Raw genomic sequence first — 26,519 nt, forward strand, 5'->3', positions numbered from 1 at the left:
CTCTGTCGCCCTGCCTCTGTCGCCCTGCCTCTGTCACCCTGCTTCTATTGCCCTGCCTCTGTCTCCTTGTTTCTCTCTCTCTGCCTCTGTCACCCTACCTCTAACGCCCTGCCTCTGTCTCCCTGCCTCTATCGCTCTGCATCTCTCTCCCTGGCTCTGTCGCCCGGCTCTATCGCCCTGCCTCTCTCTCCCTGCCTCTATCGCCCTGCCTCTGTCTCCCTGCCTCTCTCTCCATTCCTCTGTCTTCCTGCCTTTAATTTCCTGCCTCTCTCTTCCTGCCTCTATCGCCCTGCCTCTCTCTCCCTGCCTCTATCGCCCTGCCTCTGTCACCCTGCCTCTGTCACCCTGCCTCTATCGCCCTGCCTCTGACTCCCTGCCTCTCTCTCTCTGCCTCTGTCACCCTGCCTCTATCACCCTGCCTCTGTCACCCTGCTTCTATTGCCCTGCCTCTGTCTCCTTGTTTCTCTCTCCCTGCCTCTATCACCCTACCTCTAACGCCCTGCCTCTGACTCCCTGCCTCTGTCTCCATGCTTCTGTCTCCCTGCCTCTATCGCCCTGCCTCTATCGCCCTGCCTCTGTCGCCCTGCCTCTGTCGCCCTGCCTCTGTCACCCTGCCTCTGTCACCCTGCTTCTATTGCCCTGCCTCTGTCTCCTTGTTTCTCTCTCTCTGCCTCTGTCACCCTACCTCTAACGCCCTGCCTCTGTCTCCCTGCCTCTATCGCTCTGCATCTCTCTCCCTGGCTCTGTCGCCCGGCTCTATCGCCCTGCCTCTCTCTCCCTGCCTCTATCGCCCTGCCTCTGTCTCCCTGCCTCTCTCTCCATTCCTCTGTCTTCCTGCCTTTAATTTCCTGCCTCTATCTCCCTGCCTCTACTATACTCTATGTACCCTACTATACTCTACGTACCCTACTATACTCTATGTACCTTACTATACTCTATGTACGTACCCTACTATACTCTACGTACCCTACTATACTCTATGTACGTACCCTACTATACTCTATGTACCCTACTATACTCTATGAACCCTACTATACTCTATGAACCCTACTATACTCTATGAACCCTACTATACTCTATGTACCCTACTATACTCTATGAACCCTACTATACTCTATGTACCCTACTATACTCTATGAACCCTACTATACTCTATGTACCCTACTATACTCTATGTACCCTACTATACTCTATGTACCCTACTATACTCTATGTGCCCTGCTATACTGTATGTACCCTACTATAGTCTATGTACCCTACTATACTCTATGTACCCAACTATACTCTATGTACTCTACTAAACTCTATGTACCCTACTATACTCTATGGACAGAAAATTATTAGGGATATTTGAGAGCATGTCAAAATGGATGATCTGTTTCTCCCTCCTCCTCCCCCTACTCTAACCCTATCTGTCTGGTCTCTCCTCCTCCTCCCCCTACTCTAACCCTATCTGTCTGGTCTCTCCCTCCGCCTCCCCCTACTCTAACCCTATCTGTCTGGTCTCTCCCTCCTCCTCCTCCCCCTACTCTAACCCTATCTGTCTGGTCTCTCCTCCTCCCCCTACTCTAACCCTATCTGTCTGGTCTCTCTCTCCTCCTCCTCCCCCTACTCTAACCCTATCTGTCTGGTCTCTCCTCCTCCTCCCCCTACTCTAACCCTATCTGTCTGGTCTCTCTCTCCTCCTCCTCCCCCCTACTCTAACCCTATCTGTCTGGTCTCTCTCTCCTCCTCCCCCTACTCTAACCCTATCTGTCTGGTCTCTCCTCCTCCCCCTACTCTAACCCTATCTGTCTGGTCTCACCTCCTCCTCCCCCTACTCTAACCCTATCTGTCTGGTCTCTCCTCCTCCTCCCCCTACTCTAACCCTATCTGTCTGGTCTCTCCCTCCTCCTCCCCCTACTCTAACCCTATCTGTCTGGTCTCTCCCACCTCCCCCTACTCTAACCCTATCTGTCTGGTCTCTCCCTCCTCCTCCCCCTACTCTAACCCTATCTGTCTGGTCTCTCCCTCCTCCCCCTACTCTAACCCTATCTGTCTGGTCTCTCCTCCTCCTCCCCCTACTCTAACCCTATCTGTCTGGTCTCTCTCTCCTCCTCCTCCCCCTACTCTAACCCTATCTGTCTGGTCTCTCTCCTCTCCTCCCCCCTACTCTAACCCTATCTGTCTGGTCTCTCCCACCTCCCCCTACTCTAACCCTATCTGTCTGGTCTCTCCCTCTTCCTCCTCCTCCCCCTACTCTAACCCTATCTGTCTGGTCTCTCTCTCCTCCTCCCCCTCCCCCTACTCTAACCCTATTTGTCTGGTCTCACCTCCTCCTCCTCCCCCTACTCTAACCCTATCTGTCTGGTCTCTCCCTCCTCCTCCCCCCTACTCTAACCCTATCTGTCTGGTCTCTCCCTCCTCATACTCTAACCCTATCTGTCTGGTCTCCTCCTCCTCCTCCCCCTACTCTAACCCTATCTGTCTGGTCTCTCCCTCCTCCTACTCTAACCCTATCTGTCTGGTCTCTCCTCCTCCTCCCCCTATTCTAACCCTATCTGTCTGGTCTCTCCTCCTCCCCCTACTCTAACCCTATCTGTCTGGTCTCTCCTCCTCCTCCCCCTACTCTAACCCTATCTGTCTGGTCTTCTCCTCCTCTCCCCTACTCTAACCTATCTGTCTGGTCTCTCCCTCCTCATACTCTAACCCTATCTGTCTGGTCTCTCCTCCTCCTCCCCCTATTCTAACCCTATCTGTCTGGTCTCTCTCTCCTCCTCCCCTACTCTAACCCTATCTGTCTGGTCTCTCTCTCCTCCTCCCCCTACTCTAACCCTATCTGTCTGGTCTCTCCCTCCGCCTCCCCCTAGTCTAACCCTATCTGTCTGGTCTCTCCCTCCGCCTCCCCCTACTCTAACCCTATCTGTCTGGTCTCTCCCTACTCCTCCTCCCCCTACTCTAACCCTATTTTTCTGGTCTCTCTCTCCTCCGCCTCCCCCTACTCTAGCCCTACTCTAGCCCTATCTGTCTGGTCTCTCCTCCTCCTCCCCCTCCCCCTACTCTAACCCTATCTGTCTGGTCTCTCTTCCTCCTCCTCCCTCTCCCCCTACTCTAACCCTATCTGTCTGGTCTTCCATACCGAATGCCTCTCTCTCTCTCTTCCTCTCTCTCTCCCTCTATCCGTGCCTTTGGCTTACTGCTGACCCTGCAGGCCACTTCTCCTTTTATGTCTCTCAGGGCAGCTTCAATATATCAGGCCGCCCGCTGCTCACCTTTTTGATTTACGGTCGAGATTTTGCTTGAGGTTTGTGTGGGTGAGGTAGATCTGGAGACCTCTCACTCATATGTTTTATAGCCCCAAAGTGGTGCCTGTGCCAATTTAGACCGGACGATTGTGCTGGGTTTAAAAATGGGAACGTTATTTTACATTGGTTCCAGTCACTTTCAAACTCACAGGAATCAGGTTCCTGGACTTCACTGGACCAAAACATTGTGGAGATATTTCATGTACAACCATGAGCTTTACTGTCAACCTGAAGGCAGCATGGGTTAACAGTCTAAAATATGACCTATTAGAGATGTGTCACTGAAAGCTGATATAAGAGCTGGTTTACTGCCCTTCGACCCTGCTAACGATGCAAACTATGGCCCTTAATGAGTCCTAACAAGCTTTACAAGCATCCACTTGTTTATGGAGCAACTTGAGTGACATGTCAAACAAATGGAAAAACTAAACCAGTCAGTTTAGAGATGAGGAATTGGATCTGTCCCCTTTCCAGTCTACAGGACCTTATCAGCAGTGCACTAATGTACTGGAGTGAACTTTGAAGTGGTCCTAATGGTCTTCATGGAGCCAGGTCTGTATTAGAGGTGTCAGTGGAGTGGAGCCTGGCTAGAGCCTAGAGGCTGGGGTCTGGAGGCTAGAGGCTGGAGTCTGGAACATTTGGTCTGGAGGCTAGAGGCTGGAGTCTGGAGTCTTTGGTCTGGAGGCTAGAGGCTGGGGTCTGGAGCCTTTGGTCTGGAGGCTAGAGGCTGGGGTCTGGAGTCTTTGGTCTGGAGGCTAGAGGCTGGGGTCTGGAGGCTAGAGGCTAGAGGCTGGGGTCTGGAGCCTTTGGTCTGGAGGCTAGAGGCTGGGGTCTGGAGGCTAGAGGCTAGAGGCTGGGGTCTGGAGCCTTTGGTCTGGAGGCTAGAGGCTGGGGTCTGGAGGCTAGAGGCTAGAGGCTGGGGTCTGGAGCCTTTGGTCTGGAGGCTAGAGGCTGGGGTCTGGAGGCTAGAGGCTAGAGGCTGGGGTCTGGAGGCTAGAGGCTGGAGGCTGGAACATTTGGTCTGGAGGCTAGAGGCTGGAGTCTGGAACATTTGGTCTGGAGGCTAGAGGCTGGGGTCTGGAAGATTTGGTCTGGAGGCTAGAGGCTGGAGTCTGGAACATTTGGTCTGGAGGCTAGAGGCTGGGGTCTGGAACATTTGGTCTGGAGGCTAGAGGCTGGAGTCTGGAGTCTTTGGTCTGGAGGCTAGAGGCTGGGGTCTGGAACCTTTGGTCTGGAGGCTAGAGGCTGGGGTCTGGAGTCTTTGGTCTGGAGGCTAGAGGCTGGGGTCTGGAGGCTAGAGGCTAGAGGCTGGGGTCTGGAGCCTTTGGTCTGGAGGCTAGAGGCTGGGGTCTGGAGGCTAGAGGCTAGAGGCTGGGGTCTGGAGCCTTTGGTCTGGAGGCTAGAGGCTGGGGTCTGGAGGCTAGAGGCTAGAGGCTGGGGTCTGGAGCCTTTGGTCTGGAGGCTAGAGGCTGGGGTCTGGAGGCTAGAGGCTAGAGGCTGGGGTCTGGAGGCTAGAGGCTGGAGGCTGGAACATTTGGTCTGGAGGCTAGAGGCTGGAGTCTTGAACATTTGGTCTGGAGGCTAGAGGCTGGGGTCTGGAACATTTGGTCTGGAGGCTAGAGGCTGGAGTCTGGAACATTTGGTCTGGAGGCTAGAGGCTGGGGTCTGGAACATTTGGTCTGGAGGCTAGAGGCTGGAGTCTGGAACATTTGGTCTGGAGGCTAGAGGCTGGGGTCAGGGAGCCGGGGTATGAAGCAGTGTGACCCATTATGTTTAATGATGGCTGTTCGGAGCACAGTGGGCCACATCCTCTGGATGTGTTTATGTCCTATCGACCCACGACCCACGGTCACATCGACCCATGGCAAGCAGAGATCCTATCGACCCACGGTCACATCGACCCATGGCAAACAGAGATCCTATCGATCCACGACCCATGGTCACATCGACCCATGGCAAACAGAGATCCTATCAACCCACGACCCACAGTCACATCGACCCATGGCAAACAGAGATCCTATCGACCCACGACCCACGGTCACATCGACCCATGGCAAACAGAGATCCTATCGACCCATGACCCACGGTCACATCGACCCATGGCAAACAGAGATCCTATCGACCCATGGCAAACAGAGATCCTATCGACCCATGACCCACGGTCACATCGACCCATGGCAAACAGAGATCCTATCGACCCATGGCAAACAGAGATCCTATCGACCAACGGCCAACAGAGAAAAAGATGAATGCAGTAGAGGATCTGGCTTTGGCTCCATCTTGATCCACTTATTTTATATTGGATCTCTCCCTCATCTTCTCTACTGATAAATGCTTTCGTTTGACTTTAACTCAGTCTTCTTCTTCCTCTTCTTCATCTTCTTCTTCTTCTATTGGAGGCTGTCAGGTCCCGATGGATGGAGGCTTTATTAGGTGACAATCATTTCTCCCGGGCCAGGCCGTATCCTCTCTCCTCTCAACCGTGTCTCCGGATCGCTCCAGAAGCTCTTACACAACTGTGGAAAAGACAGTGATTGTTCCTACGAGCATGACAGAATGTGAAAGCAGCTCCAACATTCCTAGCAGGGTAAAGTCAAGCCCATCGTGGTCTTGGCTGGGAGAGACATGAACTGGCATGGAGGCTTTGTATTTTTCCTGGCTGTGTCAATCCTTTCTCTAAGAGTTAGAGTGATCGTGTCTCAAGCTGATAAACTAGGTCTACCTTTTTTTGCAGTGTCGGCACGGTGCAGGGTAGTTTGACCCCTAACCTCAGTCAATGGTTTATTTACTGGTTACTGGACATCGTTCTTTCTGTGTCTCTCACCGCATAGCAGAGCAGTTTGTGGTCTCCTCACATGGCAAATTATTTGGGGGATTTTTGTAGTCAACAACTAAATCCGAGTCCTGTTGATCAGAAACACACGGCAGTAAGGGACGGGGACAGAGAGCGAGTCAGAGTCCTGTTGATCAGAAACACACGGCTGTAAGGGACGGGGACAGAGAGCGAGTCAGAGTCCTGTTGATCAGAAACACACGGCTGTAAGGGACGGGGACAGAGAGCGAGTCAGAGTCCTGTTGATCAGAAACACACGGCAGTAAGGGACGGGGACAGAGAGCGAGTCAGAGTCCTGTTGACCAGAAACACACGGCAGTAAGGGACAGGGACAGAGAGCGAGTCAGAGTCCTGTTGATCAGAAACACACGGCAGTAAGGGACGGGGACAGAGAGCGAGTCAGAGTCCTGTTGATCAGAAACACACGGCTGTAAGGCACGGGGACAGAGAGCGAGTCAGAGTCCTGTTGACCAGAAACACACGGCAGTAAGGGACGGGGACAGAGAGCGAGTCAGAGTCCTGTTGACCAGAAACACACGGCTGTAAGGGACGAGGACAGAGAGCGAGTCAGAGTCCTGTTGATCAGAAACACACGGCTGTAAGGGACGGGGACAGAGAGCGAGTCAGAGTCCTGTTGACCAGAAACACACGGCTGTAAGGGACGGGGACAGAGAGCGAGTCAGAGTCCTGTTGATCAGAAACACACGGCTGTAAGGGACGGGGACAGAGAGCGAGTCAGAGTCCTGTTGACCAGAAACACACGGCAGTAAGGGACGGGGGACAGAGAGCGAGTCAGAGTCCTGTTGATCAGAAACACACGGCTGTAAGGGACGGGGACAGAGAGCGAGTCAGACCTGGGTTCAAATACTATTTGAAATGTTTCAAATACTTTTAGCGTTTGATTTAGCCTTACTGAAGTGCCTGGTTTGTGACCATTCTATTGGTTCCATTCACTTCCTGTGACATGGCGGGTAGTAGGCAACACACTGTGCATCACTGTGAGCCAGGCTGGGTCGCCATGAGGGCTCTGGTGGCTTTGGTTCTGTGGGACACAGTTACTCAGCTGCAGGAGAACTTTGCCATTGGAGCACTGCAGCTGGGCAAAATGGCAGGCTCAAACTGAGCCCACGTTACAGACTGACACTGGGAGTGGGAACCGCCATAGCAAATCAGGGCACCGCTCAAGAATTGAAAATATCAATGTCAAAGATTTTCAAAAAAGTCAAAGAATTCTACAACGGGCACCCCCCAAGAGTCAATGTGTAATGTGAAACCGAAGCTTATATCATCGTTCACACGGGGGCTGATTTCAACCCGAGTTAACAAAATGGAACGTAATTCCCTTTTTATGCACTTTTCTCTCTACGTGTATTCTGACCATGAACTTAAAGTATAGATCCACAGACAATCACTCTGCACACTGCACTATCCCATCTGGACAATAAGAATACCTACAGTTGAAGTCGGAAGTTTACATATACCTTAGCCAAGTACAATTATCTCTGTTTTTCACAAATCCTGACATTTAACATTTCGGGGTAGCCTTCCACAAGCTTCCCACAATAAGTTGGGTGAATTTTGGCCCATTTCCTCCTGACAGAGCTGGTGTAACTGAGTCAAGTTTGTAGGCCTCCTTGCTCGCACACACTTTTTTAGTTCTGACCACAAATGTTCTACAGGATTGAGGTCAGGGCTTTGTGATGGCCTCTCCAATACCTTGACTTTATTGTCCTTAAGCCATTTTGCCACAACTTTGGAAGTATGCTTGGGGTCATTGTCCATTTGGAAGACCCATTTGCGACCAAGCTTTAACTTCCTGACTGATGTCTTGAGATGTTGCTTCAATATATCCACATAATCTTCCATCCTCATGATGCCATCTATTTTGTGAAGTGCACCAGTCCCTCCTGCAGCAAAGCACCCCCACAACATGATGCTGCCACCCCCATGCTTCACGGTTGGGATGGTGTTCTTCGGCTTGCAAGCCTCCCCATTTTCCTCCAAACATAACAATGGTCATTATGGCCAAACAGTTCTATTTTTGTTTCATCAGACCAGAGGACATTTCTCCAAAAAGTACAATCATTGTCCCCATGTGCAGTTGCAAACTGTAGTCTGTCTTTTTTATGGCGGTTTTGGAGCAGTGGCTTCTTCCTTGCTGAGCGGCCTTTCAAGTTATGTCGATATAGGACTTGTTTTACTGTGGATATAGATACTTTTGTACCTGTTTCCTCCAGCATCTTCACAAGGTCCTTTGCTGTTGTTCTGGGATTGATATGAACTTTTCGCACCAAAGTACGTTCATTTCTAGGAGACAGAACGTCTCTCCTTCCTGAGCGGTATGATGGCTGCTTGGTCCCATGGTGTTTATACTTGCGTACTACGGGCACAGTGGTCTAAGACACTGCATCTCAATGCAAGAGGTGTCACTGCAGTACCTGGTTAGAATCCAGGCTGTAACACATCCGGCCGTGATTTGGTGTCCCATAGGGCGGTGTACAATTGGCCCAGCGTATTCCGGGTTTGGCCTGGGTCGGCCGTCATTGTAAATAAGAATTTGTTCTTAACTGATTTGCCTAGTTAAATAAAGGTTAAAATAAAAAAAATAATACAATTGTTTGTACAGATGAACATGGTACCTTCAAGCGTTTGGAAATTGCTCCTCAGGATGAACCAGACTTGTGGAGGTCTGAGGTCTTGGCTGATTTCTTTTGATTTTCCCATGATGTCAATCAAAGAGGCACTAAGTTTGAAGGTAGGCCTTGAAATACATCCACAGGTACACCTGCAATTGAATCAAATGATGTCAATTAGCCTATCAGAAGCTTCTAAAGCCATGACATAATTTTCTGGAATTTTCCAAACTGTTTAAAGGCACAGTCAACTTAGTGTATGTAAACTTCTGACCCACTGGAAATGTGATACAGTGAATTATAAGCTAAATAATCTGTCTGTAAACAATTGTTGGAAAAATGACTTGTGTCATGCACAAAGTAGATGTCCTAACCGACTTGCCAAAACTATAGTTTGTTAACAAGACATTTGTGGAATGGTTGAAAAACGAGTTTTAATGACTCCAACATAAGTGTATGTAAACTTCCGACTTCAACTGTATGTTAGAATGCTGTTTATTGACTATAGCTCAGAATTCAACACAGTAGTTCCCTCCAAGCTCATCATTTAGCTCGAGGCCCTGGGTCTGAACCCCGCCCTGTGCAACTGTGTCCTGGACTTCCTGACGGGCCGCCCCCCCCAGGTGGTGAAGGTAGGAAACATCACCTCCATTCTGCTGATCCTCAACACTGGGGCCCCGCAAGGGTGCGTGCTCAGCCCACTCCTGTACTCCCTGTTCACCCGTGACTGCGTGGCTAAGCACGCCTCCAACTCAATCATCAAGTTTGCAGACGACACAACAGTGACACAACAGTACTTGGCTTGATTACCAACGATGACGAGGCCACCTACAGGGCTCTGGGAGTGTGGTGCCAGGAAAACAACCTCTCACTCAACGTCATCGTGGACTTCAGGAAACACCCCCCCATCCACTTCGACAGGACCACAGTGTACAAGTTCCTTGGCGTACACATCACTGACAAACTGAAATGGTCCACCCACACAGACAGTGTGGTGAAAAACGTGCAACTGAGCCTCTTCAATCTCAGGAGGCTAAAGAAATTTGACTTGTCACAAACTAAAACCCTCCCAAACTTTTACAGATGCACAATTGAAAGCATCCTGTCGGGCTCCAAGACTTTAATAATGTTTACATATCTGGCATTACCCATCTCATATTTATTTACTGTATTCTATACTATTCTACAGTATCTTAATAATGTTTACATATCTTGCATTACTCATCTCATGTGTATACAATGTATTCTATACTATTCTACTGTATCTTAGTCCATTCCGGTCTGACATCACTCATCCATATATATACACTGCTCAAAAAAATAAAGGGAACACTTAAACAACACAATGTAACTCCAAGTCAATCACACTTCTGTGAAATCAAACTGTCCACTTAGGAAGCAACACTGATTGACAATAAATTTCACATGCTGTTGTGCAAATGGAATAGACAACAGGTGGAAATTATAGGCAATTAGCAAGACACCCCCAATAAAGGAGTAGTTCTGCAGGTGGGGACCACAGACCACTTCTCAGTTCCTATGCTTCCTGGCTGATGTTTTGGTCACTTTTGAATGCTGGCGGTGCTTTCACTCTAGTGGTAGCATGAGGCGGAGTCTACAACCCACACAAGTGGCTCATGTAGTGCAGCTCATCAAGGATGGCACATCAATGCGAGCTGTGGCAAGAAGGTTTGCTGTGTCTGTCAGTGGTGTCCAGAGCATGGAGGCGCTACCAGGAGACAGGCCAGTACATCAGGAGACGTGGAGGAGGCCGTAGGAGGGCAACAACCCAGCAGCAGGACCGCTACCTCCACCTTTGTGCAAGGAGGAGCAGGCGAAGCACTGCCAGAGCCCTGCAAAATGACCTCCAGCAGGCCACAAATGTGCATGTGTCTGCTCAAACGGTCAGAAACAGACTCCATGAGGGTGTTATGAGGGCCCGACGTCCACAGGTGGGGGTTGTGCTTACAGCCCAACACCGTGCAGGACGTTTGGCATTTGCCAGAGAACACCAAGATTGGCAAATTCGCCACTGGCGCCCTGTGCTCTTCACAGATGAAAGCAGGTTCACACTGAGCACGTGACAGACGTGACAGAGTCTGGAGACGCTGTGGAGAACGTTCTGCTGCCTGCAACATCCTCCAGCATGACCGGTTTGGCGGTGGGTCAGTCATGGTGTGGGGTGGCATTTCTTTGGGGGGCCACACAGCCTTCCATGTGCTCGCCAGAGGTAGCCTGACTGCCATTAGGTAACGAGATGAGATCCTCAGACCCCTTGTGAGACCATATGCTGGTGCGGTTGGCCCTGGGTTCTTCCTAATGCAAGACAATGCTAGACCTCATGTGGCTGGAGTGTGTTAGCAGTTCCTGCAAGAGGAAGGCATTGATGCTATGGACTGGCCCGCCCGTTCCCCAGACCTGAATCCAATTGAGCACATCTGGGATATCATGTCTCGCTCCATCCACCAACGCCACATTGCACGACAGACTGTCCAAGAGTTGGCGGATGCTTTAGTCCAGGTCTGGGAGGAGATCCCTCAGGAGACCATCCGCCACCTCATCAGGAGCATGCCCAGGCGTTGTAGGGAGGTCATACAGGCACGTGGAGGCCACACACACTACTGAGCCTCATTTTGACTTGTTTTAAGGACATTTCATCAAAGTTGGATCAGCCTGTAGTGTGGTTTTCCACTTTAATTTTGAGTGTGACTCCAAATCCAGACCTCCATGGGTTGATAAATTGGATTTCCATTGATTATTTTTGTGGGATTTTGTTGTCAGCACATTTAACTATGTAAAGAAAAAAGTATTTAATAAGATTATTTATTTCATTGAGATCTAGGATGTGTTGTTTTAGTGTTCCCTTTATTTTTTTGAGCAGTATATATAGTCTTAATTCATTCCTACTTAGATGTTTTTATTTTACCTTTATTTAACTAGGCAAGTCAGTTAAGAACATATTCTTATTTTCAATGACAGCCTAGGAACAGTGGGTTAACTGCCTTGTTCAGGGGGCAGAACGACAGATATGTATCTTGTCAGCTCGGGGATTTGATCTCGCAACCTTTTGGTTACAAGTCCAACGCTTTAACCACTAGGCTACGCTGCCGCCCAATTTGTGTGTATTGGGTATATGTTGTGTAATTGTTAGATATTACTGTCAGTGCTAGAAACACAAGCATTTCACTACACCCGCAATAACATCTGCTAATCACGTGTATGTGACCAATGACATTTGATTTGATTTGATCTCCATGCAAGATTCTCAAGCCCTCAGCGCTTTCCTTTTTTCCATTGTAGCGGACATGAGTCGGTCAGATGGGTAGCCCTGCATGTGACTTCAAAATCAGCGTCGGCCCTCGGACCAATAGGAAGCATTCTAATGGAGACCTGGGTTCATATCCTGCCGGTTACACTTTCTCATTGGTCAATTTCTTTACTATGATATTGTTTCTGTTGTACCTGTCCTAAGGGACCTCTTCTGTCTCACCTGTCCTACTGGACCTCTTCAGTTTTACCTGTCCTAAGGGACCTCTTCTGGGGTACCTGTCCTAAGGGACCTCTTCTGGGGTACCTGTCCTAAGGGACCTCTTGGGTAACTGTCCTAAGGGACCTCTTCTGGGGTACCTGTCCTAAGGGACCTCTTCAGGGGTACCTGTCCTAAGGGACCTCTTCTGAGGTACCTGTCCTAAGGGACCTCTTCTGGGGTACCTGTCCTAAGGGACCTCTTCTGGGGTACCTGTCCTAAGGGACCTCTTCTGGGTTAACTGTCCTAAGGGACCTCTTCTGGGGTACCTGTCCTAAGGGACCTCTTCTGGGGTACCTGTCCTAAGGGACCTCTTCTGGGGTACCTGTCCTAAGGGACCTCTTCTGGGGTACCTGTCCTAAGGGACCTCTTCTGGGGTAACTGTCCTAAGGGACCTCTTCTGGGGTACCTGTCCTAAGGGACCTCTTCTGGGGTAACTGTCCTAAGGGACCTCTTCTGGGGTACCTGTCCTAAGGGACCTCTTCTGGGGTACCTGTCCTAAGGGACCTCTTCTGGGGTACCTGTCCTAAGGGACCTCTTCTGGGGTACCTGTCCTAAGGGACCTCTTCTGGGTAACTGTCCTAAGGGACCTCTTCTGGGGTACCTGTCCTAAGGGACCTCTTCTGGGGTACCTGTCCTAAGGGACCTCTTCTGGGTTACCTGTCCTAAGGGACCTCTTCTGGGGTACCTGTCCTAAGGGACCTCTTCTGGGGTACCTGTCCTAAGGGACCTCTTCTGGGGTACCTGTCCTAAGGGACCTCTTCTGGGGTACCTGTCCTAAGGGACCTCTTCTGGGGTAACTGTCCTAAGGGACCTCTTCTGGGGTAACTGTCCTAAGGGACCTCTTCTGGGGTACCTGTCCTAAGGGACCTCTTCTGGGGTAACTGTCCTAAGGGACCTCTTCTGGGGTACCTGTCCTAAGGGACCTCTTCTGGGGTAACTGTCCTAAGGGACCTCTTCTGGGGTACCTGTCCTAAGGGACCTCTTCTGGGGTACCTGTCCTAAGGGACCTCTTCTGGGGTACCTGTCCTAAGGGACCTCTTCTGGGTAACTGTCCTAAGGGACCTCTTCTGGGGTACCTGTCCTAAGGGACCTCTTCTGGGGTACCTGTCCTAAGGGACCTCTTCTGGGTTAACTGTCCTAAGGGACCTCTTCTGGGGTACCTGTCCTAAGGGACCTCTTCTGGGTACCTGTCCTAAGGGACCTCTTCTGGGGTACCTGTCCTAAGGGACCTCTTCTGGGGTACCTGTCCTAAGGGACCTCTTCTGGGGTAACTGTCCTAAGGGACCTCTTCTGGGGTAACTGTCCTAAGGGACCTCTTCTGGGGTACCTGTCCTAAGGGACCTCTTCTGGGGTAACTGTCCTAAGGGACCTCTTCTGGGGTACCTGTCCTAAGGGACCTCTTCTGTTGGAGCTGTCCTCTTCTTACTGCCTAACACACTATTACACCCCTCCGACCGGACCTAACACCTTCCACACTGGTTAAACACAACACAGGAAGAGACTAAAGTTTTATGTCGGGGGGGGGGTTAACATAGGAGGGAAAAAACCTTCAGCTTCCAGTGGGAGTCTAACCACCTATAAATCAGCAACCAATGAAAGTTTCCCTCCTCTTGAAACAGAGAGGGTTAAAACTAACTGAGCACCCCCGTCCATCCCCTGCTCAGACTGTGTGTGTGTGTGTGTGTGTGTGTGTGTGTGTGTGTGTGTGTGTGTGTGTGTGTGTGCGTGTGTGTGTGTGTGTGCATTCCCCACTCGTCCCTTTCCTGGCAGGAGTTTTACGAGGAGAGAAGAGATGGCAGGTTTGAAGATGCAGGAGACTTGTTCTGTTTCTCAAGCCAAGAGAAGCAAAAACTCAAAATATTTCATAACCATTTTGATCATCAAAACGTACACAGAAATACTAATTTGGTTATAAGACTGTTAATTACATTACATTATTCAATCAATCCTGCATTGCCAACGGAGTCGGCCCACTACTGAAACATATTTGCTGCCAGACGGACAAGTCGTCATATAACAGTCCATCTAAAACATGACAATATCAGAGAAAATCTAATGTTATTTGTTACGTTTAGTAAACAACAGGTGTAGACTAACAGTGAAATGCTGACTTACGGACCCTTCCCAAACAACGCAGAGAGAAACATATAGAAAAATAATAAAACAAGGAATAAATACACAATGAGTAACCAGTGGTGTAAAGTACTTAATAAAAAATACTTTAAAGCACTACTTAAGTAGTTTTATGTACTTTACTTTGTGTACTTTATGTACTTTACTTTATTATTTAGATTTTTTACAACTTTCACTTCACTACATTCCTAAAGAAAATAATGTACTTTTACTCCATACATTTCCCTGACACCCGAAAATACTCTTTACATTGGGGTGCTTAGCATAACAGGAAAACTGTCCAATTCACACATTTATCAAGAGAATATCCTGACGGGCCGACCCCAGGTGGTGAAGGAAGGAAAAAAACATCTCCATTTCGCTGTTCCTCAAAGTTGGGGCCCCACAAGGGTGCGTTCTCAGCCCTCTCCTGTACTTCCTGTTCACCCACGACTGCGTGGCCATGCACGCATCCAACTCAATCATCACGTTTTCAGACAACACAACAGTAGTAGGCTTGATTACCAACAACAACGATACAGCCTACAGGGAGGAGGTGAAGGCTCTCGGAGTGTGGTGCCTGGAAAATATCTCTGACTCAACGTCAACAAAACAAAGGAGATGATTGTGGACTTCAGGAAACAGCAGAGGGAGCACCCCCCCCCCCCTATCCACATCGATGGGACAGCAGTGGAGAAGGTGGAAAGTTTTAAGTTCGTCGGCATACACATCACGGACAAACTGAAATGGTCCACCCACACAGACAGCGTGGGGAAGAAGGCGCAACAGCGCCTCTTCAACCTCAGGAGGCTCAACAAATTTGGCTTGTCGCCTAAAACCCTCACAAACTTTTACAGATGCACAATTGAGAGCATCCTGTCGGGCTGTATCACCGCCTGGTACGGCAGCTGCACCATCCTCAACCGCAAGGCTCTCCAGAGGGTGGTGCGGTCTGCACAACGCATCACCGGGAGCAAACTATCTGCCCTCCAGGACACCTACACCACCCGATGTCACAGGAAGGACAAAAAGATCATCAAAGACAACAACCAGCCGAGCCACTGCCTGTTCACACCGCTATCATCCAGAAGGCGAGGTCAGTACAGGTGCATCAAAGCTGGGACCGAGAGACTGAAAAACAGCTTCTATCTCAAGTCCATCCGACTGTTAAACAGCCATCACTAACACAGAGAGGCTGCTGCCTACATACAGACTTGAAGAATTATTGACCCACTTTATTAAATGGATCACTAGTCACTTTAATAATGTTTACATATCTTACATTACTCATCTCATATGTATATACTGTATTTTATACCATCTATTGCATCTTAGCCTATGCCGCTCTGTCATTGCTCATTCATATACTTGTATTTATTCTTATTCCATTTACTTAGATTTCTGTGTATTAGGTATCTGTTGTGGAATTGTTAGATATTACTTGTTAGATATTACTGCACTGTCGGAACTAGAAGCACAAGCATTTTGCTACACTCCTAATAACATCTGCTAACCATGTGTATTTGACCAAAAAAACACTTGATTTCACATGTGTATGTGACCAATACAATTCCTCATCAATCCATGGAGCCTTAACAGTTCTAACAGTCCGTTTCTTAACACGTCCATGTTTATCAATAATTGGAAGAAGCAATATCATAAATTCATCAAGTGTAGCGTCTGGAGGCTCCTCATTAATCACATCAGACCAACAAATATTTTTTAACATCATCCACATAAGAGTCACAGCAAAATCTTTTGTATGATCTCTTATGCACTATTTTAGGCCCAGCTGTTGGAACTCCTGGATATAGCCACTATATTGTGATCACTGTATCCAATGGGTACGGATACAGCTTCAGAACAAAGTTCTACAGTATTAGTAAAAATGTGATCAATACATGTGGATGATCTTAATATGAAAAAGAGCAAACAAATCAAGATTAAAAAAAATACACATTTAGTAGTCCATTAATAATCAATTGGTGTGTGTGTGTGTGTGTGTGTGTGTGTGTGTGTGTGTGTGTGTGTGTGTGTGTGTGTGTGTGTGTGTGTGTGTGTGTGTGTGTGTGTGTGTGTGTGTGTGTGTGTGTGTGTGTGTGCTGCGGGGTTGAAGCTACAAACCCATAGGCTTGGCTCTCTCCTCCCTTCCAGGCTTCTGGCATGGAGGGTGGACAATGAGCCTGTCATAGCGGATGTAAGCAATGTCCCCACACGCTCTGGCTGCTTTCATGTCTGGGATCAGTTCTTTCCTCTTCTGGCTCACAGCTTCAGGATAGTCCTCTTTGAGGAAGATATACGTTCCTCTCAAGTTCTTGGCTCTTTCCAGAACAGCTACCTTGTCCTTGAACCTCAGGAATTTGACCACTAATCGGCATGGGCCTGCCACCCGGGCCGGTGGTGGGTTTTCCAGTCCAGTGGGCGCGCTCCACCTCAATCTTCCTGTGGTCCACCTTCAATTTTTCAGAAATGATTTCCCTCACTTTGTCATGGTAGCTAGCAACGTCGGTTACACTGTTAAATTGAACACAGCAAACAGCAGGGATCTAGACAGCCACAAACCCTTGGACAATCCGCGGTCCCCAGCCACAACGGCTAACCGCGTCGTGGGGCTGCGTTCAAGCCCTCAAGTAAACCTCGCTAGGTTGATAGGCAGCTGCTACGCCAAATAGCTCCTCAGACCCGGGTCTTGGTCAACAGGATCACTGGTTAAATTACACCAGAAGACTATTGTTGAAAAAAACAAACAAATATATTTTTTGAATGTAATTCCCCTTTAATTGTACATCTGGCTCTTTTAATTACACATCTATATGTGTGAGGAATGTGCCATCTAATGTGTCGGTCTAGTGATGGTTCTGTACTGCTGCTGCTCCTCATTTCATGGCAAAGTTTGTAAATAACAGATAATACAAAATGATACACTTTTTCATAATATACTGTACTTCCGCCCGGTAACCGTACTTTGCAGTTAACATTTAATTGAGAAGGTTTTGGGGGGGGGGGGGGGGCAACCCAAAACACTGTTATCACTTTAACTCTGTTGGGACGGTATGCGAATTGGAGTGGGTCCAGGGTGTCTGAGAGGATGGTGTTGCTGTGAGCCATGACCAGCCTTTCAAAGCATTTCATTGCTACAGATGTGAGTTCCCTTGGTGTTCTTGGGCTCAGGGACTATAGTGGTCTGCTTGAAACATTGAAACATGTAGGTATTACAGACTGGGTCAGGGAGAGGTTGAAAATATCAGTGAAGACTGCTGGTCAGCGCATGCACAGCGTCCGTATCCTGGTAATCCATCTGGCCCCGCGGCCTTGTGAATGTTAACCTGTTTAAAGGTTTTACTCACATCGGCTGTGGAGAGCGAGATCACACAGCCATCCAGAACTCATGCATGGTTCAGTGTCGCTTGCCTCGAAGCGAGCATAGAAGGCATTTAGTTTGTCTGGTAGGCTTGCATCACTGGGCAGCTCGCGGCTAGGTTTCCCTTTTGTAATCTGTGATAGTTTGCAAGCCCTGCCACATCCGACGAGTGTCATAGCCGGTTGGGATATGTACGTACAGTCACAGTGGGGACCACGTCTTTGATGCACTTACTAATGAAGACACATTTTTTATATTAGTGGATTAGGGTCGGGTGCGGACCTCAGATATTCACTTTATCACATATAATAGTCGGGCGGTTGCAGATGGGTTATTAGCAATTGTGGGTTGGTGCAGGTGAACAAACAGCTGACCCGCGCACCACCAACACACACACACACACACACACACACACACACACACACACACACACACACACACACACACACACACACACACTTGTTTTACTTTCCTTGTGTGGATCAAACAATTGATTCGCATTCAAAATCTAATTTTCCTTAACCTAACCCCTAATTCTAACTCTAAACATAACCCCTATCTCTAATTCTTACCCTAAACATAACCCCCAACTCTAATTCTAACCCTAAACATAACCCCCAACTCTAATTCTAACCCTAAACATAACCCCTAAGCCTAAAATAGCCTTTTTCCTTGTGATGACCGGTGAAATGTCCCCACTTTTCCTGATTTTACTATACTTGTGAGGGCTTCTGGTCCCTGCAAGGATAGTAAAACCAAAGAAACAAACAAACGCACACACACACACACACACACACAACACAAAAAGCCTCTGTCTGCACTGATTCAGGGTCAGCAGCTTTCTGTGAATGAATGAATGAATAAAATGTTATTTTCATGTCAAATCACCAGTTGGCAACCCGTCCCTTATGGGATTAATTGACACATAAACAAACATTACAATAAATCACTGTGGTAATTCAGTGATAATTCTCCTTCCGGTGTTCTCTGCATTGGGCATTTCATACAGAGTGAAAAACAAGGTTAAGTATAATTCAATACATAGTAGTCAATAAGGTTATCCAAACAATAATTACATCCCTAGAGCAGTACAATAATATACAAACACACATACGTACAGACTTACATAACATATACAGATAAATTAATACAGAAATAAAGTAACAGAAGGCATTTGAACCCTGTCTTGCACAAAGTGAATATTCATATGGGAGACAAGCCTATTGTCACGTCCTGACCATAGAAAGCTGTTATTTTCTATGGTAGAGTAGGTCAGGGCGTGACAGTTTTTTTTTCTAGTTTAGTTTTTCTATGTTGTTATTGTTCTAGTTTTTTTTATTTCTATGTGGGGTTTTTGTTTGGGATGATCTCCAATTAGAGGCAGCTGGTCATCGTTGTCTCTAATTGGAGATCATACTTAAGTAGGTGTTTTCACCCACCTGGGTTTGTGGGAGATTGATTTTGAGTACGTGTATGTTAACGCTTCGTCACGGTTTGTTGTTTTTGTATGTATTGCATAGTTTCACAGTTTAATAAAATATGTGGAACGATAATCATGCTGGACTTTGGTCCGCTCCTTCATCGTACGACAACCGTGACACCTATACACAATCTATATACACGTACCATTTACCACATTGAAGCTAAATATTTTTACAATTTAATTACATGTAGCCCTTTTTTCTTTTCTTTCAGGCTTTAACTAAATATTCTGCAGAAGGAAATACACAATGGACAAAATGCCTGGGTATATCTGGTGGTCTGTCTCATCACTCAGCCACATAATGCCAGAGTATATCTGGTGGTCTGTCTCATCACTCAGCCACATAATACCAGGGTATATCTGGTGGTCTGTCTCCTCATCGCTCAGCCACATAATACCAGGGTATATCTGGTGGTCTGTCTCCTCATGACTACATAATACCAGGGTATATCTGGTGGTCTGTCTCCTCATGACTACATAATACCAGGGTATATCTGGTGGTCTGTCTCCTCATCGCTCAGCAACATAATACCAGGGTATATCTGGTGGTCTGTCTCCTCATCGCTCAGCCACATAATACCAGGGTATATCTGGTGGTCTGTCTCCTCATCGCTCAGCCACATAATACCAGGGTATATCTGGTGGTCTGTCTCCTCATCGCTCAGCCACATAATACCAAGGTATATCTGGTGGTCTGTCTCCTCATCGCTCAGCCACATAATACCAGAGTATATCTGGTGGTCTGTCTCATCGCTCAGCCACATAATGCCAGAGTATATCTGGTGGTCTGTCTCCTCATCGCTCAGCCACATAATGCCAGAGTAGATCTGGTGGTCTGTCTCCTCATCGCTCAGCCACATAATGCCAGGGTATATCTGGTGGTCTGTCTCCTCATCGCTCAGCCACATAATACCAGGGTATATCTGGTGGTCTGTCTCCTCATCGCTCAGCCACATAATGCCAGGGTATATCTGGTGGTCTGTCTCCTCATCGCTCAGCCACATAATACCAGGGTATATCTGGTGGTCTGTCTCCTCATCGCTCAGCCACATAATGCCAGGGTATATCTGTGTGCTACTACTCACAGTATGGCCGGGGTCACAGCCTGCCTCATTAATTCAAGGGCTGAGGTGTGTTTTTGGTTTGACCAAATGTCCTTAGTTAGTAAAACAAGGACCATTCGAACAAGTGGGGACATTTCGCCGATCAACACAACGAAAAAGGTAAATTTAGGCATAGGGGTTAGGGGTTAGGGTTACAATTAAGGTTAGGGTTAGAGTTAGGGGTTAGGTTTAGGGGTTAGGGTTAGAGTTAGGGGTTAGGGTTAGGGTTACAATTAAGGTTAGGGTTAGGGTTAGGGGTTAGGTTTAGGGTTACAATTAAGGTTAGGGTTAGGGTTAGGGGTTAGGTTTAGGGTTACAATTAAGGTTAGGGTTAGGGTTAGGGGTTAGGTTTAGGGTTACAATTAAGGTTAGGGTTAGAGTTAGGGGTTAGGTTTAGGGTTACAATTAAGGTTAGGGTTAGGGGTTAGGTTTAGGGTTACAATTAAGGTTAGGGTTAGAGTTAGGGGTTAGGTTTAGGGTTACAATTAAGGTTAGGGTTAGAGTTAGGGGTTAGGTTTAGGGTTACAATTAAGGTTAGGGTTAGGGTTAGGGGTTAGGGTTAGGGTTAGGGGTTAGGTTTAGGGTTACAATTAAGGTTAGGGTTAGGGTTAGGTTTAGGGTTAGAATTAAGGTTAGGGTTAGAGTTAGGGGTTAGGTTTAGGGTTACAATTAAGGTTAGGGTTAGATTTAGGGGTTAGGTTTAGGGTTACAATTAAGGTTAGGGTTAGATTTAGGGGTTAGGTTTAGGGTTACAATTAAGGTTAGGGTTAGATTTAGGGGTTAGGTTTAGGGTTAGAATTAGAGTTAGGGGTTAAGTTTAAAGTTAGGGTTAGAATTAGAGTTAGGTTTAAGGTTAGGGTTAGGATTAGAGTTAGGTTTAAGGTTAGGGTTAGGATTAGAGTTAGGTTTAAGGTTAGGGTTAGGGTTAGGGTTAGGATTAGAGTTAGGTTTAAGGTTAGGGTTAGGATTAGAGTGTTAAACGTTCCCCTCAGACTACATCTGTGGTTACAAGGATTTCTCATTCTATGGAGAATAGGTTGTGAGAACATGAGAGTTAGTATAGAAGTCATGGGAACAATACAGACCGGAGTCTGAGCCAGATAGTCGGCCTACAGTACAGATAAACAGAGACGACAACGATCAGGCAGCCAGACATAGAATACAACTCTTAAAGATGCACTCTGGGATCTTTAGCACAACAAATGTGTAACATAATGTACGAATTGGATGAATCAGTACACCCAACAACAACAAAACGGAGACGTGCTTTGACTCGTGAGCACCGTATTCATAAAACTACTGATGAAATTATACACAAGTTTAAGAGTATATCTTTACTTTTATTTCATTCAAAACTTATCAAATCACGAGCACAACACCATGTCACGGCGTTACAAGCATCAGACCTAACACTACTGTATGTTAATGGAAGAACACGGACAATATAAAGTATTAGTCTTCTTCTATGCAGCATAGATTTTCCCACAAACCACCTTGTGAAAAGAGAATAAGATTCATAGTCACCGTTTTAAAATGGATGCTCATAGTAACCATGACTACAGGTGAGACTTTCTCCCCCTCCCCCCCCACAGACTGGCTGGCAGGTAACTACCACCGGATAAAACAATTTCCCCATCAATGGTTCACATTCACCCAGGTATAAAACAAGCAACTAAATCCACATATAGGACACGGCTACAGGTTAGCTAATGTAGAGGTGTAATGCTGCCCTCTTATGGTAGCCTAATGCAGCACAGCTCAATCAACACTTATTTTTAATTTTATTTATTTAACTTTTATTTAACTAGGCAAGTCAGTTAAGAACAAATTCTTATTTACAATGACGGCTTACCCCGGCCAAACACTAACCCGGACGACGCTGGGCCAATTGTGCGCCGGTTGGACTCCCAATCACAGCTGGTTGTGATACAGCCTGGAATCAAACCAGGGTCTGTAGTGACACCTCTAGCACTGAGATGCAGTGCCTTAGACCGATGTGCCATTCGGGAGCCCTATTGGGGACTAGTCCCCAGGAATCTATTAAAATAGTCGCTGAGCATCTGTAAACGGCTGTGTGAAGTAGTAGACCAAGGTGCAGCGTGGAATTTGTTCATCTTTAATTTTAGATGAAAAAAAAAGGCACTTCACAAAGAGAAACACAGACGAACAGCCAGACAGTCCTGTCAGGTAACCTAACACACTAAACAGAAAACATCTACCCACAAAACTCAAAGGAAAAACATGCTGCCTAAGTATGACTCCCAATCAGCAACAACGATGTACAGCTGTTCCTGATTGGGAGCCATACCAGGCCGAAACAAAGCAATCCCCAACATAGAAATACAGACATAGAATGCCCACCCAAATCACACCCTGACCAAACCTAAATAGAGACATAAAAAGGCTCTCTCAGGTCAGGGCGTGACAGCATCGGCTCCGGGCATGGATTAATGCCCTCGTTCAAAACAACTGTGAACTCGGAAATCTCTGACTTCCGACTTCAGTATTAAATAGATATTCTGCTTTTTTGACACCAAACTCCACAAAGCAAGTCTTTCAGGCTCTAGTGTTATCTTATCTTGATTATTGTCCAGTCATGTGGTCAAGCGCTGCAAGGAAAGACCTAGTTAAGCTGCAGCTGGCCCAGAACAGAGCGGCACGTCTTGCTCTTCATTGTAATCAGAGGGCTAATATTAATACTACGCATGCTAGTCTCTCATGGCTAAGAGTTGAGGAAAGACTGACTGCATCACTTTTTATTTTTATAAGAAACATGTGTTGGAAATGTGTTGGAAATTCCAAATTGTTTGCATAGTCAACTTACACACAACACTGACACACACACTTACCCCACCAGACATGCCACCAGGGGTCTTTTCACAGTCCCCAGGTCCAGAAAGAAAATGTAGAGTATTATATAGAACTTTGAGTGCATGGAACTCTCTTCCGTCTTATATAGTGCAAGTGAACAGCAAACCTGGTTTCACAAAACAAATAAAGAAACGGCACATCACGGCACAACGCCTCTCCTCCATGTGACCTACTTGTTGTGTGTATGTAATGACATGGAAGTGGAAGTGATAGATACACACACACACACACACACACACACACACACACACACACACACACTACATGTTCATGTTTTTAAATGTACTGGATGTAAATTGTAATGTCTTTTTCGTTATATGTTGGACCTCAATAAGACTAGCGTGGTTAAACCGTGTGGCTCAGTTGGTAGAGCATGGTGTTTGCAACGCTAGGGTTGTGGGTTCGATTCCCACGGGGGACCAGTACGGAGAAAACAAATATAGTAATGTATGAAATGTATGCATTCACTACTGTAAGTTGCTCTGGATAAGAGCGTCTGCTAAATAACTAAAATGTAAATGTAGCAGTTTCCATTGGTGTGGGCTAATGGGGATCCTAATAAATGAAATCAGTGCATTCAAGACAACTGGGGAAACGACCTCCGGATGGGAAAAATCGTTTTGAACGGTCAACCAACTCTGGCCTCTTTCTAAAACTCCCGACTTTCCGACCTGAAGATCACTGACGTCATGAGTTCCCAGTTGGCTTGATCGCATCATTACTGCAAATTCACACAAGTCATAAAACTAGTCAATTAGCCTGTTGTTACGGCCTGTGAATAAGAAATGGTCTCTTTATCGTGTTCTATCAGCCTGCCGTGTCAGAACAACCGCTCGGGTGGAACGAAACAAACGCCAAGGCTGTCTGCCGTTGTGCATTTTGCTCGCGCTCCACAGGCAGGTGTATAAACGGCTCTTTCAGGATAAAATACCAAACATTTTCTACAACTTTCCAAGTTTAGTTCATCTTGCGACCTGTCCACTTCTTCTTGCTTCCCAAAAAGGATGGTGACTGACACGATAGAAGCGGCGATTTGTTAAAAATCCTAAATAATTGCGGTCATCAGACCCTTCCGCCCGTGGAGCGATGATCCTGGGGATGTAAGGCGCACTAGGGACTAGGTCTACTATCCTGCATTACAACACATACACTTGTTAAACGCATATTTTTTTATAATGCCATTTTAATGTCATAATTTTTTTCAATACAAATGCACACACACACACACACATACATTTATTTTCACCTAAATCACATGTAACCACTATTGCAATGAACGTCACAATACAAAATAAAACCAAAATATCAGAAGTCGGCTTTCAAGCTCAAGGATAGTCAAAAAGGGGCTACATGCAGGCAGGACACGCACACACGCACGCACACACACACACACACACACACACGCACGCGCACGCACGCACACACACACACACGCATGCACGCACGCGCACGCACGCACGCACACACACACACACAGACACACTATAGACAGGCTTTTGTACAACATTAAGGAGGTGTGGCTTTAACAATAGGATGTTGAGGGGGGAGGGAGGGATGAAAGGAGCGGCAAAGGGAGGGAGTGTGGTAGAAATAGATGGAAGAGCGGAGGGGTAGAGAGGAGGGAGGGGTACAGAAACAGCCAAAGTGTACATGAAAACACATATTTCTATATTACAGTGAAGCCAACTTTTTTACTCAGTAAGTATAAATATTCTTCATCCAAAAGCCTGAGTCCCAGTTAGCTAGCAAGACAACACAAACAGATCCTAATGCCTTCTGCTCTAGCCTGAGTCCCAGTTAGCTAGCAAGACAACACAAACAGATCCTAATGCCTTCTGCTCTAGCCTGAGTCCCAGTTAGCTAGCAAGACAACACAAACAGATCAGGGAACTCGGGTTACTTCCGCTGCAAGGCAGGCTTCGACCTGGTCCTCTCGTTCACCAAGCCTACTTTCAGCCGTGTCCTCTCTGTGTTAGACCTGGTTCACCAAACACCTTTTTCACTTTTACACACAAATCACTTTACATACGTTTTCCTGACGTTCTTGTCTTTTTTGCTCTCTCTATCCCTGTTCTTTTTTCTTTTTTCCTCACCCTGTACTTCAAAAGTCCAGCTGAGAAGTACAAGTTGTTGTTGTTGTAGTAGTTGTTGTTGTTGTTGTGGTTGTTGTTGTTGTTGTGGTTGTTGTTGTTGTTGTTGCTGTTGTTGTTGTTGTAGTTTTTGTTGTTGTTGTTGTTGTTGTAGTTGTTGTTGTTGTTGTTGTGGTTGTTGTTGTTGTAGTTGTTGTTGTTGTTGTTTTTGTAGTTGTTGTTTTTGTAGTTGTTGTTGTTTTTGTTGTTGTTGTTGTAGTTGTTGTAGTTGTTGTTGTTGTTGTTGTAGTTTTGTTGTTGTTGTTGTTGTTGTTGTAGTTGTTGTTGTTTTTGTAGTTGTTGTTGTTTTTGTAGTTGTTGTTGTAGTTGTAGTTGTAGTTGTTGTTGTAGTTGTTGTAGTTGTTGTTGTTGTTGTTGTAGTTGTTGTTGTTGTTGTTGTAGTTGTTGTAGTTGTTGTAGTTGTTGTTGTTGTAGTTGTTGTTGTTGTTGTAGTTGTTGTTGTAGTTGTAGTTGTTGTTGTAGTTGTAGTTGTTGTTGTTGTTGTCGTTGTGGTTGTTGTTGTTGCTGTTGTTGTTGTTGTGGTTGTTGTGGTTGTTGTTGTTGTTGTTGTTGTAGTTGTTGTAGTTGTAGTTGTTGTTGTTGTAGTTGTTGTTGTGGTTGTTGTAGTTGTAGTTGTTGTTGTGGTTGTTGTGGTTGTTGTTGTTGTTGTAGTTGTTGTAGTTGTTTTGTTTGTTTGTTTTCTAACCAATTTGTTTTGCAGATACAAAAAGAACAACACATTTGTAAGTGTTAATTTTTCTTTTCTTTCCTCCTGATTTCCCTTTTCTAGCTCCCATCCGTGTGGTACAGCAGTCAGCCATCCTATTGGATGCCTCTGAACAGACACATGGCAAAGACCATGGCAAACAGCTGTAGACAAGAGACAGGAGAGACAGGACAGCAGTCAGGACACAGAACAAGATGACTTAGTTCTGTCTTGACCTAATCCATGGAATACATTGGCATATGTATAGTTATTATACCCCAGCTGTGTCTTCTTGGTATGTTATCCTATGTAACATACTGTATGTTGTGTAACAGGGCTGCAACACCAATACTCTCCACCAGGGGGGGCTAAAGTACTGTAAAAAGTTACAGAAGTGACATTCACCAGTATGTCAGTGTCAGTTGCCGTGTACTATGTGCTTTGTGCTTTGTGTGTGTGTGTGTGTGTGTGCGTG

The 26,519-nt window shown here is 46.7% G+C and overlaps 1 protein-coding gene and 1 long non-coding RNA gene across 2 annotated transcripts in view; both read right to left on the minus strand.

Moving 5' to 3' along the window:
• Nucleotides 1-5,642: 5,642 nt before the first annotated feature.
• Nucleotides 5,643-8,789, minus strand: LOC115196689 (uncharacterized). The gene is made up of 2 exons (XR_003878896.1): nucleotides 8,757-8,789; nucleotides 5,643-5,800 (listed from the first exon to the last, which is right to left on the minus strand). It is a non-coding gene; the product is annotated as an uncharacterized LOC115196689 (long non-coding RNA).
• Nucleotides 8,790-26,107: 17,318 nt separating this feature from the next.
• tspan18b (tetraspanin 18b) overlaps nucleotides 26,108-26,519 on the minus strand; it is a gene marked incomplete in the record, with an annotated part of 95,984 nt that continues 95,572 nt past the window's right edge. The window contains 1 exon segment of the mRNA XM_029759474.1: nucleotides 26,108-26,208. Coding sequence (XP_029615334.1) covers nucleotides 26,161-26,208 — 48 coding nt within the window.

The sequence above is a fragment of the Salmo trutta genome, chromosome 7 (assembly GCF_901001165.1).
Source record: "Salmo trutta chromosome 7, fSalTru1.1, whole genome shotgun sequence".
NCBI lineage: Eukaryota > Metazoa > Chordata > Actinopteri > Salmoniformes > Salmonidae > Salmo > Salmo trutta.